Genomic DNA, 20,231 nt, shown 5'->3' with positions numbered 1-20,231 from the left:
GATTTAGTTAACAGCTTAACTGTGCTTGAACATCGATCCAATAGCGATCATAACATGATCGAGTTCAAGTTGTGTTTGAAAGAGAAATAAATGAATCAGCTGCTAAGATTCTAGACTGGGTGAGGCAGACTTCAATGGGATGAGACAGAGACTGTCCACAGTGAACTGGGCAAATCTGTTAATGGGTAAAACGACTGACGATCAGTGGGAAATGTTTTAAGAAACATTTAATGTGATACAGAACCGGTTTCTACCTCTGAGGGGCAAGAACTGCACTTGCCAAAAAAACAGCCATGGACAACTGAAGAGGAAAGGGACAGTATAAGACATAAGGAAAGGACATAAAAAAGCAAAAAATGGTACAGATCCTGGCGAATGGGAAAGATATAAAGTTCAACAAAGGGTCACAAAACAGATAGTAAGAGGTGCAACAAGGGCGTATGAAAATATACTTGCAAGGGATATCAAAACCAATACGAAGAACGTTTATAGTTACATTAGGCAAAAGAGGATGGTCAGGAGCAGTGTTGGCCACCTAAAAACTGAACGTGGTGGATATTGTCATTGACAATGGGGAAACGGCGGAAATGTTGAATAATTACTTTGCGTCAGTATTTACAGTTGAAAAATAGATGCCAGAAATCCCAAGAAAACTAATATTGAATCAATACAATTAACACAAGTAAAACTACAGTAATGTAAAAAATAATAACATAAAAGAGTGACAAATCCCGAGGACGAGATGATTTTCATCCCAGGGTTTTAAAGTGAGCACATTGCAGATGCCCCAAATATAATCTTTCAAAGTTCACTAGTTTCAGGAAACGTCTCCGCAGATTCGAAAATTGCATCTGTTACTCCGCCTTTTAAGAAAGGAGAGAGAGGGAAACCAACGAATTATAGATCAGTTAGCCTAACATCTGTTTTGGGGAAATTTCTTGAGTCTATAATTAAGGATAGGGTGACTGAACACCTCGAGAATTTTCAGTTAATCAGGGAGAGCCAGCATGGATTTGTGAAAGGTAGGTCGTGCCTGACATACTTGATTGTTTTTTTTTGAAGAGGTGACTGAAGTCGTGGACAGGGGAATGTCAATGGATGTTATTTATATGGACTTCCAGACGTCATTTGATAAAGTCCCACGTAAGAGACTGTTAGCTCAGATAGAAGCCGATGGAATCGAGGGAAAAGTACGGGCTTGGTTAGGAAGTTGGCCGAGCGAAAGGCGACAGAGAGTCGGGATAATGGGTAGTTGCTCACATTGGCAGGATGTGACTCGTGGAGTCCCGCAGGGATCTGTCTTGGGGCCTCAATTATTCACAATATTTATTAACGACTTAGATGAAGGCATCGAAAGTCTTATATCTAAGTTTGCTGATGACACAAAGATTGGTGGCATTGAAAGCAGTGTAGATGAAAACATAAAATTACAAAGGGATATTGATAGATTAGGTGAATGGGCAAAACTGTGGCAAATGGAATTCAATGTCGGCAAATGTGAGGTCATCCACTTTAGACCAAAATAGGATAGGACAGGTACTTTCTGAATGGTAAAAAAGTTAAAAACAGTGGATGTCCGAAGGGACTTAGGGGTTCAGGTACATATATCATTGAAGTGTCATGAACAGGTGCAGAAAATAATCAATAAGGCGAGTGGAATGCTGGCCTTAATATCGAGAGGACTAAAATACAAGGGTGCAGAAGTTCTGCTGCACCTATCCAAAACCTTGTTTCGATCGAACCTGGAGTACTGTGAGCAGTTCTGGGCACCGCCCCTTGGGAAGACATATTGGCCTTGGAGGGAGTGCAGCGTTGCTTTACTGGAATGATCGCCTGAATTCAAGGGTTAAGTTACGAGGAGAGATTACACACATTGGGGTTGTATTCTCTCGAGTTTGGAAAGATAAGGGTTGATCTGATCGAAGTTTATAAGATATGAAGGGGAACAGAAATGGTGGAGAGAGACAAATTATTTCCGGTGTTAGGCGATTCTAGGACAAGGGGGCATCGTCTACTAATTAGAGCCAGACCTTTCAGGAGTGAGATTAGGAAACACTTCTACACAAAAAGGGTGGTAGAAGTTTGGAATTCTCTTCTGCAAACGGCAATTGGTGCTAGCTCAATTGCTAATTTGAAATTTGAGATAGATAGCTTTTTGCCAACCAACGGCATTAAAGGATATGGGCCAAAGGCAGGTATATGGAGTTGGATCACAGATCATCCATGATTTTATCAAATAGCGGAGCGGGCTTGAGGGGCTGAATGGCCTTCTCCTGTACCTATGTTCCGATGTTGCTATGTTCACAATAAGCATCGTAGCTCTGTTAAAAGAGAAAATCTTACCATCAGCATTATTACCCTGTTTAAAGAGAGTGTCGCACCATTAGCATCTTAGTCCTGTTTAAAGATAGTCTCGCCATCAGCATCCTAACACTGTTTAAAGAGCGTTTCTCACCATCAACATCATGCCCAGCTATAAAGAGAGAGTCTCACCATCAGCATCATGACCCTGTTTATAGAGAGTTTCACCATCAGCATCAGGATCCTGTTTCTCGAGAGTCTCACCATTAGCATCATGGCCCTGTTTATCGAGAGTCCCACCATTTACATCAGGACCCTGTTTAAAGGGAGTGTCTCACCATCAGCATCAGGGCCCTGTTTAAAGAGGGTGTCTCATCATCAACATCATGGCCAGGGAAAAAAGAGCGAGTCTCACCATTAGCACCGTGAACCCCTTTAAAGAGCGAGTCTCACCATTCGCATCATGACCTTGTTTAAAGAGAGTCGAACCATCAACATCGTGAACCTGTTTCAAGAGGGTGTCTCATCATCAGCAATCTGACGCTGTTTATGGAGATTATCACCATCAGCATCATGACCCTGTTTAAAAAGAGTCTCAAAATCAACATAATAACCCTGTTTAAAGAGAGTATCACCATCAACATCGTAACCCTGTTTATAGAAAGTATCACCATCAGCATCATGGCCCTGTTTATAGAGAGTCTGACCATTAGCATCATGACCCTGTTTAAAGACAGTCTCACCATCAGCACATGAACCTCTTTATAGAGAGTTTCACCATGAGCATCATGACTCTATTGAAAGTGAGAATCTCACCACCAGAATCATGACCATGTTTCAGGAGAGAGTCTCACCACCAGAAACATGACCATATTTAAGGAGAGAGTCTCACCATCAGCATCACGACCCTTTTTAAAGAGAGAGTCTCAGCAGAAACATCATGGTTTTGCTTAGAGAGAGAGTCTCAACATCAGAATCATGACCCGGTTTAAAGAGAGTCTCACCATCAGCATCATGACCCGGTTTAAAGAGAGTCTCACCATCAACATCGTGACCCGGTTTAAAGAGAGTCTCACCATCAGCATCTTGACCCGGTTTAAAGAGAGAGTCTCACCATCAGCATCATGACCCTGTTTAAAGAGTGTCTCGCCATCAGCATCATGGCCCTGTTTATAGAGAGTCTCACCATCAGCATCATGGCCATGTATAAAGAGCGTTTCAGCATCAGCATCATGTCCCTGTTTATAGAGAGTCTCACCGTAAGCATCATGACCCTGTTTATAGAGAGTCTCACCATCTGCATCATGTCCCTGTTTATGGAGAGTCTCACCATCACTATCATGACCCTGTTTATAGACAGTCTCACCGTAAGCATCATGACCCTGTTTATAGAGAGTCTCACCATCAGCATCATGACCCTGTTTATAGAGAGTCTCACCATCAGCACCATGACCCTGTTTAAAGACAGTCTCACCATCAGCACGTGAACCGCTTTATAGAGAGTATCACCATGAGCATCATGACTCTGTTTGAAGTGAGAATCTCATCACCAGAATCATGACCATGTTTGAAGAGAGAGACTCACCACCAGAAACATGACAACATTTAAGGAGAGATTCTCACCATCAGCATCACGACCCTTTTTAAAAAGAGAGTCTCAGCAGCAACATCATGGCTTTGCTTAAAGAGAGAGTCTCAACATCAGAATCATGACCCTATTTAAAGAGAAAATCTCACCACCAGAATCATGACCCTGATTAAAGAAAGAATCTCACCATTGGAATCATGGCCGTGTTTTAAGAGAGAGTCTCAGCAGCAACATCATGACCCTGTTTAAAGAGAGTGTCTCAACATCAGCATCATTGCCCTGTTTAAAGAACGTGTGTCACGATCAACATCATGGTCAGGCATAAAGAGAGATTCTCACCATTTGCACCGTGACCCATTTTAAAGAGCGAGTCTCACCGTCAGCATCATGGCCAGATGTAATGAGAGAGATTCTCACCACCAGAGTCATGACCCTGTTTAAAGAACGTGTCTCCCCATCAGCACATGACACTGTTTATAGAGAGCCTCACCATCTACATCATGACCTTGATGGAAGAGAATCTCACCATCAGCATCATGACATTGTTTATAGAGAGTCTCACCATCAGCATAATGTCCCTGTTTACAGAGCGTTTCTCACCATCAACATCATGGCCAGCTATAAGGAGAGAGTCTCACCACCAGTATCATGACCCTGTTTAAAGAGAGAGTCTCATCATCAGCATCATGACCCTGTTGAAAGACAGTCTCAACAGCAACATCATGACCCTGTTTAAAGAGAGATTCTCACCATCAGCATAATGTCCCTGTTTACAGAGCGTTTCTCACCATCAACATCATGGCCAGCTATAAGGAGAGAGTCTCACCACCAGTATCATGACCCCGTTTAAAGAGAGAGTCTCACCATCAGCATCATGACCCTGTTGAAAGACAGTCTCAACAGCAACATCATGACCCTGTTTCTCGAGATTCTCACCATCAGCATCACGACACTGTTCAAAGAGAGAGTTTCACTATCTGCATCAAAACCTTGTTTAAAGAGCGTGCCTCACCATCAACATCATGGCCAGGTATAAAGAGAGAGTCTCACCATCAGTCTCATGAACCTGCTTAAAGAGAGAGTATCAACATCAGCATCATAATCCTGTTTAAAGAGAATCTCACCATTAGCACCGTGACCAGGTTTAAAGAGCGAGTCACACCATTAACATTAAGACCATGTTTAAAGAGAGAGTCCCACCATCAGCATCATGACCCTATTTGTACAGAGTCTCACCATCAAGAACATGACTCTGCTTATAGAGAGTCTCACCATTAGCATCATGGCCTTGTTTAAAGAGAGAGTCTCACCATTAGCATCATGGCCCTGTTTAAAGAGCGATTCTCACCATTTGCATCATGGCCCTTTTTAAGGAGAGAGTCTCACCAGCAACATCACGACCCTGTTTATAGAGAGTCTCACCATGAGCAACATGGCCCGCTTCAAAGAGCGAGCCACACCATCAATATCATGACCATATTTAAATAGAGAATCTCACCACCAGAATCATGACCCTGTTGAAAGGGAGAGTCTCACCATCAACATCATGACCCGGTTAAAATAGATTCTCACCATCGCCATCACGACCCTGTTGAAAGATAGAGTTTCACCATCAGCATCATGATTATATTTGAAGAGAGAGTCTCACCACCAGAATCATGACCCTCTTTAAAGAACGTGTCTCACCATCAACACCATGACCCTGTTTATAGAGAGTCTCATAATCAGCATCATGAACCTGTTTGAAGAGATTCTCACCATTAGCACAGTGACCCTGTTTAAAGAGCGAATCACAACGCCAGATCCCATTTCCCAAAGGTCTTATAATTGAGGGTCCAATGCAAGTGTGAGCCTTTAACTATTCAAAACATCTTTTAAAATATAGTCGCATCATCAGAACATATTTTTAAAAAGTGAGTTTCATGGCTGTTTCAAAATAATTACAAACAAAGTAATGTTTGAGAATTCCCTTTCACCATTGGCCCTGGGTTCAGTGCAGCCCAGAGAGCGAGTCGATGTTAAAGTGTGTTAGATTCTGGGCTTTGTACCCTGAAAGACAGATTGGAATCTAATCCAGGATATGGGCAGGTGTTCCCGTTTATTGTGCGTGACTTTTCACCTTTTCACGTCTGTTCTTTGTGTTCAAATCTTGCCGCAAGGCGGGCTAATTGCTCTGGATAAAGTCAGCAATCACCGAAAGGAGGATAAATGGAGAATTTAACACAACCCAGCTACCGACACCATCACCAACTCAACCTATCAACAACCCGAACAACCATCACACCAATCAAATCCTCCCACCATCACCTCCAACCACCCCTCACACCATCACCTCCAACCACCCCTCACACCATCACCTCCAACCAACCCTCACACCATCACCTCGAACCAACCCTCACACCATCACCTCCAACCACCCCTCACACCATCACCTCCAACCACCCCTCACACCATCACCTCCAACCACCCCTCACACCATCACCTCCAACCACCCCTCACACCATCACCCCCAACCACCCCTCACACCATCACCTCCAACCACCCCTCACACCATCACCTCCAACCACCCCTCACACCATCACCTCCAACCACCCCTCACACCATCACCTCCAACCACCCCTCACACCATCACCTCCAACCACCCCTCACACCATCACCTCCAACCACCCCTCACACCATCACCTCCAACCACCCCTCACACCATCACCTCCAACCACCCCTCCCACCATCACCTCCAACCACCCCTCACACCATCACCTCCAACCACCCCTCACACCATCACCTCCAACCACCCCTCACACCATCACCTCCAACCACCCCTCACACCATCACCTCCAACCACCCCTCCCACCATCACCTCCAACCACCGCTCACACTATCACCTCCAACCACCCCTCACACCATCACCTCCAACCACCCCTCCCACCATCACCTCCAACCACCGCTCACACCATCACCTCCAACCACCCCTCACACCATCACCTGCAACCACCCCTCACACCATCACCTCCAACCACCCCTCACACTATCACCTCCAACCACCCCTCACACCATCACCTCCAACCACCCCTCACACCATCACCTCCCACCACCGCTCACACCATCACCTCCAACCACCCCTCACACCATCACCTCCAACCACCCCTCACACCATCACCTCCAACCACCCCTCACACCATCACCTCCAACCACCCCTCACACCATCACCCCCAACCACCCCTCACACCATCACCTCCAACCACCCCTCCCACCATCACCTCCCACCACCGCTCACACCATCACCTCCAACCACCCCTCACACCATCACCTCCAACCACCCCTCACACCATCACCTCCAACCACACCTCACACCATCACCTCCAACCACCCCTCACACCATCACCTCCAACCACCCCTCACACCATCACCTCCAACCACCCCTCACACCATCACCTCCAACCACCCCTCCCACCATCACCTCCAACCACCGCTCCCACCATCACCTCCAACCACCCCTCACACCATCACCTCCAACCACCCCTCACACCATCACCTCCAACCACCCCTCACACCATCACCTCCAACCACCCCTCACACCATCACCTCCAACCACCCCTCACACCATCACCTCCAACCACCCCTCACAACATCACCTCCAACCACCCCTCACACCATCACCTCCAACCACCCCTCACACCATCACCTCCAACCACCCCTCACACCATCACCTCCAACCACCCCTCACACCATCACCTCCAACCACCCCTCACACCATCACCTCCAACCACCCCTCACACCATCACCTCCAACCACCGCTCCCACCATCACCTCCAACCACCACTCACACCATCACCTCCAACCACCCCTCACAGCATCACCTCCAACCACCCCTTCAACCATCACCTCCAACCACCGCTCACACCATCACCTCCAACCACCCCTCCCACCATCACCTCCAACCACCCCTCCCACCATCACCGCCAACCACCACTCCCATCAAAAACCCCCACCCCCACCATCACCGCTTCCACCATCACTCCCAACCACCCGTCCAACCATCATACCCCCCCACCAACATCCCCACCTCCACCAACATCCCCTCCCACCATCACAGCCTCCCACCATCAACCCCATCCATCCCTCCCACCATCACCCCCTCCCAGCATCACCCCCAACCACCACTCCCATCAAAAAACGTCACCCCCACCATCACCCCTTCCACCATCACTCCCAACCACCCCTCCAACTATCACACCCTCACACCAACATCCCCACCCCCACCATCACACCCTTCCACCATCACCCCCAACCACCCCTCACATCATCACACCCTCCCACCATCACCCCCAACCACCACTCCCATCAAAAAACGCCACCCCCACCATCACCCCTTCCACCATCACTCCCAACCACCCCTCCCATTATAACACCCTCCCACCAACATCCCCACCCCCACCATCACCCCCTCCCACCATTAACCCCATCCACCTCTCCCACCATCACACCCTCCCACCATCAACCCCAACCATCCCTCCCACCATCACCCCCTCCCACCATCACCCCCAACCACCCCTCCCACCATCACACCCTCCCACCATCACCCCCAACCACCCCTCCCACCATCACACCCTCCCACCATCACCCCAAACCACCCATCCCACAATCACCACCTCCCACCATTAACCCAACCACCCCTCTCACCTTCAACCCCAACGACCCATCCCACCATCAACCACTCCCACCATCAGCCCCAACCACCTCTCCCACCATCACCCACTCCCACCATCACCCCAAACCACCCCTCCCAACATCACTCCCTCTCACCATCACCCCCAACCACCCCACCCACCATCACTCCCTCCCACCAACACCTCCACCCCCACCAACATCCCCACTCACCACCACTCCCACCACAATCCAACCCACCTCCCCTCATACCATGTTACGCTCCACCCCCACACTCCCCAACACACATGCACAGACATGCACACGGAAAGCCCTGTCTGTAACATTAAAACCTGATCGGCCATGAACAGGGCTCGTGAGGCCAGCAGAATTTCCAGTGATCCTCGTATCCAAACATATTGGGACGTTTCCAGCGCCTCATACTTTCAAAAGGGCGCTTTATTTCGCACTCAATGTCTTCTGTCCCTGACCTGGGTGCACAGAATGGGACAGTATCGAGCGAGTCTTATACTCAAATTCAGTTAGCATATGCCTGACTTACAAATGCTTAACATGAGAGTGTGGAGCTTTGCTCTGCATGTGAAGTGTGTGGTGCAAACATTTATTAATACATTTTGTCACAGCAGAATTATAATAGTGACTGAGGAGTGTGTGACGAACTGGTTATGTGTTCATACTGCAATACCCGAACACTGATTTCTACTTTATCAACAGACGCATTGTAAGTGAATAGAGTGAGGAGGAGAGATAAACAGGAGAGATCTCTGTGAAAAAAACAACGCCCTTGGTAACTTAAATCAATAAATTCCCTTGTTTGTGGGTACACTTCATCACTAGAACGTGGATTAAAACCTCTTTGAAATGGTAAGATGATATCAGACTCTTACGTCACATCAGTGCTGGACAAATTTCTGTTTCACGGTTAGTCGCCATCCCAATAGTTCCTAAAAATGAGATTAGGAGTTATTGGTGGTTTCAGTTTTTTGGTCAGCAGAAAGAAAAGCAGAAAAAAAGGTTGGGCTGAAATGAGCAAACAGAACCTGTTTGTTCAATGATTGTGATTAATGGAGCTCTCCATGGCCCCAGCTTGTCTCTGCGGAGGGATTCCCTCCCTTATGAATCAGGGTTCCATTCAATATGTAACCTCACAGTATAAATTGGAGCACTGTTTCTATCACAAACAAGAATCATTGATTAACAACAAAATTAGGTGTCGCGATTGAGGAGCAGATATGAAGGTTCTATTCGCACTTTGGGATATAGAGATGATTTACTATCCCATTCTCGCTGCTATTGGTGTTCCTGGTAACTCATTCCATCCAACTATTTATTCTGTAAACTTGTTAACTGTATTATTCTCGTGATTTTATCCAGCTATTATTTATAATTCATTTATTCCTATTATGTGTTTGAGAATCCACCGTGATCCCTTGATGCGATTGGTGCACAGTCGGCCATTCACAGGTCTCTGTTGAATGAATAATAGATTCTCAGTCCTCCCTATCAGCTCTGTATGATCCGGTTTTATTTAGTGTCCGTTTAGTCCCCACCACGAGCAAAGTTACTGATGAATCTTTGAACAGGACAGCGTGCAATCTGCTGGCTGCACTGAACACGGGTGGAACACTGGTCACGTGGTCTATGTGTTCACCTGATTTATTTTCGTTTCCACAGGAGGGTAAATTCTGTCGAATTGCAGAGACCAGTCCTGACAGACAGATCACAGTTTACTCAGAAAGTTTGGACATTTTTCACTGTCAATTAGGTTTCCAGTCAGCTATTTCCCTCTCACACCCCCGCTCTGTGTAACTCTCTGCTTATTGATGGCGGGGCGATGATTGCAAGTGTAATTTATGTTCTAATGAAATGTATATTCAGTTATCTTTCAAAGGATTTATTTTTAATCACAGTTTTGAGATAACAACACGAGCCCACTTCGTTCAGACCAATGGTTCTGTCAGCAAGCCCGAGCCCGACTTTCTACAATCTCCAGCTGTCCCTCGTTGGATATTATCCAGTTGACGAGCTGCAATAATTCTTGTGTCCAGTGGAAACATTTATGGTTTCCAGTAAGATGTGAAAGGCGCCACATTAGCAGTTTAAGAATCGTGTGAAACTCCTTATGATACAATCATCTTTCCGCCCTGAAGTTCTCAGCTCGGTTCCTGACCCCTGGGTCCCCTCCAGTACATTCTGGGGAATCACAGCCAAGGATGTTCCAGTCCACAATGGAACATCTGACATCGCTGTCGCTGTGGAGGACTCTGCTCACATTCTGCTGCTCATGTTCCTCTCCTTCCCCATTGTGCACTTCCAGTGGCCTGTTGGGACGAAGAGCCCATTTCAGCTGTTCAAATAATTGTTTCCAGTGTTATGAATATTAATTTTATTGTTATATTAGTATGTTTAATATTATTATTATTATTATTATTGCTATGATGTTTCAGTTTCTTTCCTCTCCTGAAAGCGCTGCCTCTTCCCACGGTCACATTCTAAAGCCTTGACTGACCTCTGGTAACTTCGGCAAAACCTCTTTCTAGTGTGAGCCTGTCAGTGTAAGTCTGAAGACCATCGGACTGTGGAGAATGACAGCCGCGTCCAATCCTGTCCGTATCTCGCCTCCAGGCACTGGAGCCTTTCAGCTTGTACCTCTGTACAGTGATCACAAGAACAAACAGAGACACCTCTTCCCGAAATCTGTGGGCAAGGGAAGTGGATATTTCGGCCAAACCTGCTGCCATAGCCGCACGACCTGAGTTAGACTAACTCACCAAACGTTTCTGGTCTTTATAGATCGATGAAACAGTGATCAGTCAGTCCAGTCAGAGTGGTGGAGGGAAGCTCCCGTTCATTATCCTTCATTCCATTATTTACTCTTAACATCTATTTATTTCTTTGCGAATTAATCAATGATTATTTCTATTTTAATCGCTGACTCTGACCAAAACAAAGCGCCCCCGGTCCAGTGATAGAAGAAGAAAAAACCCATTACCTGTAGAGTGAGGAGAAGAAGTTTCTGAATGATCCAGTGATCAGAGGAAAACCCCCATCACCTGTAGAGTGATGAGAAGGAGCTTCTCACTGACCCAATGATCAGAGGAAAACCCCCATCACCTGCAGAGTGAGGAGAAGGAACTTCTCACTGACCCAATGATCAGAGGAAACCCCCATCACCTGTGGAGTGATGAGAAGGAGCTTCTCACTGACCCAGTGATCAGAGGAAACCCCCATCACCTGTCGAGTGAGGAGAAGGAGATTCCCACTGCCCCAATGATCAGATTCTATCACTGAATGGAGGAACACAGCTGGACATTTAACTGCCAACCCAATCACACTGTTCCTCACACTTAATGTTTCCTTTTTGCGTTTAATTCTTCTTTTTCATTTAGTTAACTTAGTGACGATTGTGATCCTATCTCGGGGAAAGTGCGGTCTCTCCAAATGTGTCACTCGCTACCTGGTGGCCATGGCAGCGGCGGATCTACTGGTCATTATCACCGATGTTATATTGAGGCAGATTCCAATTGCTTATTGGTCCCAGTTTCGATTCGTGCGGTCCATCCTCGTGTGTAATATCCACGCCGTCCTGCTTTATGCAGCTACAGACTGTTCTGTCTGGTTCACCGTCACTTTTACCTTTGATCGATTTGTGGCCATTTGTTGCCAGAAGCTGAAAATTACGTATTGCACCGAGAAAACGGCGGCTGTGGTTCTAGGAACTGTGACTGTGCTGAGCTGTTTAAAGGATACGTTCTGGTACTTTATGTATTCGAGTGGCTACATGCTTGGCAATGAACCCTGGTTCTGTGCTGTCACACCCAGTGTTATGGCTTCACGGATTTGGGCTGTTGTTGAAGCCCTTCATTATATTCTAACCCCGGGGGTCCCATTTGTTCTTATTCTGCTGCTCAATGCTTTAACCGTCCGACACATTTTAGTGATCAGCAAAGCTCGCAGGAGACTTCGTGTTCACAGCGGTTGGGAGAGTCCAAGTGACCCAGAGATGAAGAGCAGAAGGAAATCCATTATTTTACTGTTTGTTATCTCGGGGAATTTCATACTGTTATGGGGATATTTCATGGTGTATTCTATATGGAACCGAATGCATTATTTGGGCTTTTATTCAGTATATTTACATGAATTTATACAAGAATTGGGATTCATGTTCCAGCTCCTGAGTTGCTGCACGAACACCTGTATTTATGCTGTGACCCAGACTAAATTCAGAGAGCAGTTGAAGAATGCGGTGAAATTTCCCTTTGTTCTAATTGTTAAATTCATTAAATGATATGGAGATCTGAAATCTTTCCAACAGTCCTGTTCGCAAAAGGTTATCAATAAGGTTCTTCAACATTACGGGTTCCACAACATTCAAACATTAAACATGTGAACATTATCACATTCAATGTGACATGAAAGGATTCACTGAATTATTACACATACAATGGATGGAGTATATTTGGATTTTCAAAACGCATTCGGTAAGAAGCCACAGAAGAGGTTGTTACACAAGATATAGGCTCATGGGCTTGAGGTAATATATTAGCATGGATCGAGATTTGGTGAACGAACAGAAAACAGAGAGTAGGAATTAACGTGTCATTTTCAGGTTGGCAGACTGTTACTATTATCGGTGCTTGGGCTTCTGCTGTCTACAATATATATCAATGACTTAGATGAAGGGATCGAGTGTAATGTATCCATGTTTGCTGACGATCCAAAGCTGGGTGGTTAAGTAAGCTATGAGGCGGATGCAAAAGGGCTGGGAAGAGATATGGACAGGTTAAGATGGGGCAAGAAGATGGCAGATGAAGTAAAATGTGGTGAAATGTGAAATTATCCACTTTGGTACGAAGAATAGAAAAACAGAACATTGTTTTAAAAGGTGAGAGACTGAGAAATGTTGGTAGTCAGAGGGATTTGAGTGTCCTTGTATACGAATCACAGAAAGTTAACATGCAGGTACAGCAAGCAATTAGGAAGGCAAATAATGTGTTAGCCTGTATTGCAACGTGGTTGGAGTACAAGAGTAATGAGGTCTTGCTTCATTTTTATCGGGTTCTGGTGAGACCTCACCTGGACTACTGTGTACAGTTTAGGTCTGCTAACCTAAGGATGGATACATTTGCTTAGAGGGGGTGCAACGAAGGTCCACCAGATTGATTCCTGGGAAGAGAGGGTTGTCCTTTGAGGAGAGATTGAATAGAAATGGCCTATACTCTCTGGAATTTGGAAGAATGAGAGGTGATCTCAATGAAATGTATAACATTCTTAGAGGGCTTGCCAGGGTAAATGCTGAGAGGCCGTTCCCCCTGGCTGAAGAGTTTAGAACTCGGGGACGTAGATTCAAGATAACGGGTCGGCCATTTTGGGACAAAATGAAGAAACATTTCTTCACTCAGAGGGTTGTGAATCTTTGGAATTATCTACTTCCATAGGGGTACGGATGCCCAGTCGTTGAGTATATTCGAGGCTTAGATAGATAGATCTTGGACACTAAGGGAATCAAGGGATATGGGGATCTGTCGGGAAAGTGGAGTTGAGGTCGAAGATCAGCCAGGATCTAATTGAATTGTGGAGCAGGCTTGAGAGAGGCCATATGACCTACTCCTGCTCCTACTTCTGATGTTCTTATGTTCTCATGTCACACCACGTAAACATACACTTAAAAGGCAATACATACAACCACACCTGATGATGGTTGTTTGGGGATCCAAACATATTACCGTTCTGGGCTCAGTATCTTGGGCCTTTACGAATGAAAACAATCATTACAAACTGGCAACTTTTATATATTTCTCTCTCTATATGTATATGAAATCCACACCATTCTGCATTATAAAATTATATAAAAGTTCAAATATCATTGACGATACCGGATTCTTTACTCTTAGTCTGGTTCAGAAAAAACTGAAAGCGAATACACTTGAAAGTTTTAACACAATTTATTAGCTGCAGCTGACCCTATCTATAGAATTGATTTCAACTCTTGACAGAGTCTGGTCAATCTCATTGAACAGGCAATTTACACAGTCAAAGTTCACACAATTGTACATTTTCAGAGTGGGGAGGAACATGAGTAGCAAGGGGTTAAAACCAATCATAAGCTGAGTCTGGGCAAGTCATACGAACTGACATAATGACCGACCACTCACAGGTGATACCTGTTCATACGGAGGTCACAGGAAAGGGAGTCTCACTTGTCTCAGGCCTGGGATGTTTTTCGACCTTGTCCGAAATGAGGATCCATTCATTAGGTAGCTGCAAAACAACACTCCCTACACCTGCTTACCCCAGAATTCAGCTTATCATATCGCTTTGCTTGATTCATAATAAAGCATACATTTTCATACAGGAAATTAATAACATAAACGAATGCTCAAGGATAAACTCATTTGAAAAGCTCATTGTTCTAATTCTAGCTAGCAAAATGGGACACTTATATTAACCCTTGGTTTACCATACTGCCATTTTGTTATGGAGGCATCTTATTGAGCTACTGAAAGCTTACTACATATGCATTTCATTAGAGGGGCACCTCGTGGGTATTCTCATTCCCCCCTTTTATCATTTATGATAACTAATCTTTGCTCAATCAACAGTTCTGATTGGTCAAGGCTCTATACTCGGATTTGGTTGATGGCTATCTTGCAGACAATTTTGATGCTAAGAACGGTTATGGCAAAAATGAGTATTGCTGCAATTAGGATAACCAATCCATGCACGAGATACGCTCCCCATGAGGTACGGAAAAGCCAGTCTAACCAACCCTCCCTTGGGGTTTGGCGTAATTTCTTTACTTCGTCCCGTATGTGCTTAGCCAGATTAGTTATGTTTTCTGAGTTATCTGGTATGTAGGTGCAGCACTCTGATCCAATCAGCGCATATGTTCCCCCTTTTTCGGCCAACAGATAGTCTAGAGCCATGCGATTTTGCAAGGCCACTGTACGCATGGCTATCATTTCGGCGTTAATGTCCTGCAGTGCGTCTGCTGTTTCATTAGCTACCTGTTCTAAGACGGAAGCGATAAGCCGAATTTCCTTGATTGTCCTGCCAACCCCATACCCAGGGAACAAAATAGCGAAGTATCGTTCTGTCTCTGTGATTTCCCTTTTGAGTCGGTAATGGCGATGATCTGCTAGGGAGGGCAAGTGATGGATGTATGGTACCACATATCCCAAAAAGCAGGACCCAGTCCATTTCTGAGGCAACCATGGGTATGCCTTATGGCCGCATATGAAATACGTACCATTATAGGCTGTCAGATTGGAGGGCAATTCCGTGAATGGGGGCACCCCGTCTGGTCCCAGAGGTTGTTCCCCCACCCCCCCCGGAGTCTGTGCTGCAATACTGACCCATTTCCGCAGCCGGTCCATTGGATGGTACTGGGGCTGGCGTACATTGTCACATTGATGTATTGAGTACATCTGCTCCATCCCATTACCTGTCCACCCGTGGTGTTTTTAGAGAGGCATATTACCCCCTGAGGCCTTGACGTGTTGGTGAGCATCAGGAATGGGGGCTTATAGGTACGATTGTAATTGGGTTGGTACCACCCCTTAAATTTGATCCCAACTTGGTGTGGTTGGTGTATTTTCTCCATTGCTCCCCCACTGGAACTGGCACTGTTAAATCGTATGCTCGTACATAGCCATTGTCTCTAATGCCGTTCCCGTCAGTTTCATTCCGATTTATCACCCATTCTGCCATTTCTGGGGAAGTTAGGGGAATCGGCCTTAGAGGGATACCTCCCTTGGAATGGGTAGGGACATGGGCGCACACCCAGCAGGAGGACATGTTTAAGCTTTGGGCATAGAGATGAGACATACAGAGAAAAGTATTTAAATACAGTCCCCTAGACACCCGAGTCACAGAGCGCCTGATCCCTCCTTTAGAGCATGGATCTGGGGCTGGGAATTCACTTTCGTTTTGGTGGCAAACAAAATCAAATTTGCATTTAGTCCGGTAACATGGTAAGTGACTGTTCCTTTGTTGTGCTCCCAATATCAGCGTGCGGTAGGGCTGCCGCAAGAGCCCGGTAGAGGCGTCCACCTGAGTGACGTTCCATATTCCGAATCCATCTGGGTCGTTGCATCGAAGTACGTCTCCTGAGCATAGGTGGTATATGTGTTCAGGCTGGTCGCGCTGACAGGTATCCTGTTTGTTCACTCCCAGGGTGAAGCAGAGTAGAATAGAGGAGATCCGTAGTAAGGCTTTCATGGCTGGTCACGGCACCTGTATAGGAAAGATTTCTTGAAAGAAAAGAGAAGTTAGCATTTTAAATTTAAAACGTGGGACTGATAGTTTTACAGTGGTGGAGGTGAACCCAAGCACTCTTCCCCTCCACTTTCACAGCGGTAGGGGTGGTGAGTAAGACTTGATAGGGCCCCTCCCAACGAGGTTCCAGTCCTTTCCTTGTCCAATTCCTGATTAACACATACATTCCAGGTTCGATTTTAGATGGACTGGCTATAGGAGCAAGTTCGATGTAGGCAGCTCGTACCCGAGAGTGAAGGCTTCTCAATGCCTTAGTTAATGACAAAATATAGTTAGTCATTTCTGTTGTCATGTGGTGAAAATGGACAGTCTTCGTAACGTTTTGATTCCACGGTGTCTTGAGGGGTCTACCGTATATAATTTCAGCAGGACTTAACCGCATTGCCCCAGCCGGGGTAGTACGTATCTGAAATAAGGCTATAGGAAGAAGTTTGAGCCAAGTAGTACCAGTCTCAGCCTGCAGCTTGGCCAGTTTATTTTTCAAAGTCTGGATAGCACGCTCAACCAACCCAGCGGCCTGTGGCCTGTAGGCACAATGTAGCTGTTGTTTGATGCCCATCTGTGTGCAGAATTCTTTATTCACCTGGCCTACAAAATGAGGGCCGTTATCTGAACTCAATTGATTTGGGATTCCGTATCTAGGAATGATCTCTTTCATCAGAACTTTTACAACAGTGGAGGCTTTATTATCCGTTGTCGGATAGGCCTCTATCCATTTACTAAATACATCAACAATAACTAGAACATATTTATAACCCTGACATCTTTGCAGCTCAATGTAGTCCATTTGGAGGGTCTCAAAGGGACCTTCAGGTAAAGGGGTTTTTCCCTTTTCGCAAGACACTGCCTTTCCAGGGTTGTGTTTCTGACAAATAAGGCAACGACTGCTGATGCCCTGGGCTAGGGCTTGCAAACTAGGATGCCACCAAGTGGCCAGCAGTGTATCGCTAGCAGCTTTGGCCCCACAATGAGTTGCAAAATGTACACATTCAATAACCCATACTGCTAATTCATCCGACATACAAGTCTGCCCCGCAGGGGTAAGCCACAATTTAGACACACAGTCATAAGTACAACCAAGTTGTTCCCACAATTTCTTGTCACAGCCAGGAGCGTCCTCCTGTAATTTAATGACGTCTTGGATGGTTGGCATTGGTTTTTCAGAGGGAGACTTGCTCTTGTTTGAGCTTTTAGTCTGACTCATCATTCTAGGGACAACCACCCTCTGTGTCTGGGACGCTTCCTTTGCTTCCCGATCAGCATATCTATTCCCTATATCTACTGAGGTCTGTCCTGTCGTGTGGGCGGAGCATTTCATAACCGAGATCTGTCTTGGTAGCATAAGGGCTTGTAATAAATCTGAGACTAACTTCTGATGGGAAATCTGCGTTCCTGCAGAAGTCAGAAATCCCCTGTTTTTCCATAACTGTCCAAAATCGTGAACTACCCCGAAAGCGTATCTCGAATCTGTACAGATGTTCACTCTCAAGTTTTTTCCTAAAATGCAGGCTCTTATTAATGCAAACAGTTCCGCTTGTTGGGCAGAATATGGAAATTCAAAAGCAGCAGATTCAATAGTTTCACGGTATTGATTCACGATTGCATATCCCGAAAGTTTCTCCCCAAAGGAACCAATAGAGGCACTCCCATCTGCATACATAGTTAGGTCTGGATCCTTTATTGGGACATCAGTCAGATCGTCCCTGACAGAGGTGTCTTCCTTAATTAAAGATAAACAATCGTGTCCTGGGTCAGTTTGTTCAAAGGGTGGTTCTGTGAGAAAACATGCTGGGTTGATGGTAGTACAATGTTTAAATTGCAGCTTAGGATTATTCAGCAGATATATCTCATAATTATTTTGTCGGGCCATGGTAAGATGTTGAGTCTGCAGCTGTCCTAATAATGCAGTTACCGAGTGTGAACTGTATACAGTGATGTCCTGTTGTAACGTCAGATTAGCAGCCGACTGCAGGCTATTGTAAATGGCCGTTAAAATCTGAGTACAAACTGGATGTCCCAGTGCTACCGGGTCTAACTTTGAAGAGTAGTACGCTACCGGTCTATGTTTGTCTCCATGTTTTTGAGTCAGAACAGCAGTCGAGCAATCAGTGAAGAAAGTACAGTACAACTGAAAGGGTCTGTCGTACAGGGGTCTCCCCAATGCGGGTGCTTGTGACAAAGCTTCCTTTAATCTCTTGAATGCCTCTAAAGCTTAGGAATCTAGTTGAAATTCGCCCTCTTTGTTGGTATATGGCGTTAATAATTTAGTGTCCAAGGCAATATTAGGGATCCACTGTCTGCAATAGTTTACCATTCCCATCCACTGCCGTACCTCCTTTGCAGTGTGAGGTACAGGGAATTGACAGATTGGTTCAATCCTGCTTCTTTCTAAGCCTCGCTCAGTTGCTGAGAGCAAGACGCCAAGAAACTTAACCCTCTGTTTGGCCACCAGTACTTTCGACTGGGATACTATGTACCCTAGCGAGGATAAGTGATTTAGCAGTTGGGCAGTGTCTTCCCGGTTACTCTGCTCATCAGGGCTGGCTATCAACAGATCGTCCACATACTGGACTAGTGCAGACCCTTGTTTTAAAGTCAATGTCTGTAATTGCTCCTGTAGGCATCTAGAAAACAACGTTGGGGAGTTAACGAAACCTTGTGGCAGTCGGGTCCACGTATATTGCTGTCCCTTGTAAGTGAAGGCAAAAAGATACTGGCTCGATGGGTCTAGCGGCAAGGCGAAAAAGGCATGTTGGAGATCAACTAACGCAAAGATTTTAGCTGCTGCCGGGACTTGAGCCAGAATATGGGCCGGATTGGGTACAAGTGCGTGTAGCGATTGTACAATAGCATTAATAGATCGTAAGTCCTGTACTAATCTGTACTGGTCTGGTTTCCCTGGCTTCGGAACTGCAAGAATGGGCGTGTTACACGGGGACTGACATTTAATCAAAATCCCTTGCTTTAACAACCCAGCGATCAGTTTGTCAATGCTTGGTATTGCCTGTTGCTTTAGTGGATATTGTCGAATAGAGGGTAATGCAACATTGTCCTGCAGGGCCACATGAATAGGAGTCATCTTAACGCATCCTACTTGTGTGGGGTCCTCTGCCCACACTTGCGGATTGACATATTCTGGTTTTTCTTTGCCCACATGGTGGTGCAATTGTGCCCTGTTAATCTTTGGTGTCTGATAAAACAGAATAGTCCGGCCATTTGACAGGATGTGCTTCTGCCGGTTATTTGGATCAGCTTGTTCGACTGCCCGATTTACCATGGGTCCTAGATTCCTCGCATGGTGCGGGTAATTCACCTCCCGGGTGATATGTGGGGCTCCTTTTATTTCAAAGTATCCTGGATCCCTTCCCATTGTTTTTGCAGCACGTCGAGCGATGTAACC

General features: G+C 45.7%; 1 protein-coding gene across 1 annotated transcript; it reads left to right on the top strand.

Annotated features, from left to right (window-relative positions):
• Positions 1–9,786: 9,786 nt before the first annotated feature.
• On the top strand, positions 9,787–12,842 carry LOC137308158 (probable G-protein coupled receptor 139). Its single transcript, XM_067977043.1, has 2 exons — positions 9,787–9,859; positions 11,944–12,842. The coding sequence occupies exons 1-2, from the start codon at positions 9,787–9,789 to the stop codon at positions 12,840–12,842; spliced, it is 972 nt and encodes a 323-aa protein (XP_067833144.1).
• Positions 12,843–20,231: the final 7,389 nt, after the last annotated feature.

The sequence above is a fragment of the Heptranchias perlo genome, unplaced genomic scaffold (assembly GCF_035084215.1).
Source record: "Heptranchias perlo isolate sHepPer1 unplaced genomic scaffold, sHepPer1.hap1 HAP1_SCAFFOLD_122, whole genome shotgun sequence".
Lineage (NCBI taxonomy): Eukaryota > Metazoa > Chordata > Chondrichthyes > Hexanchiformes > Hexanchidae > Heptranchias > Heptranchias perlo.
The sequence above is the reverse complement of the archived record's forward strand: the minus strand, read 5'-3'. Positions and strand labels throughout refer to the sequence as shown.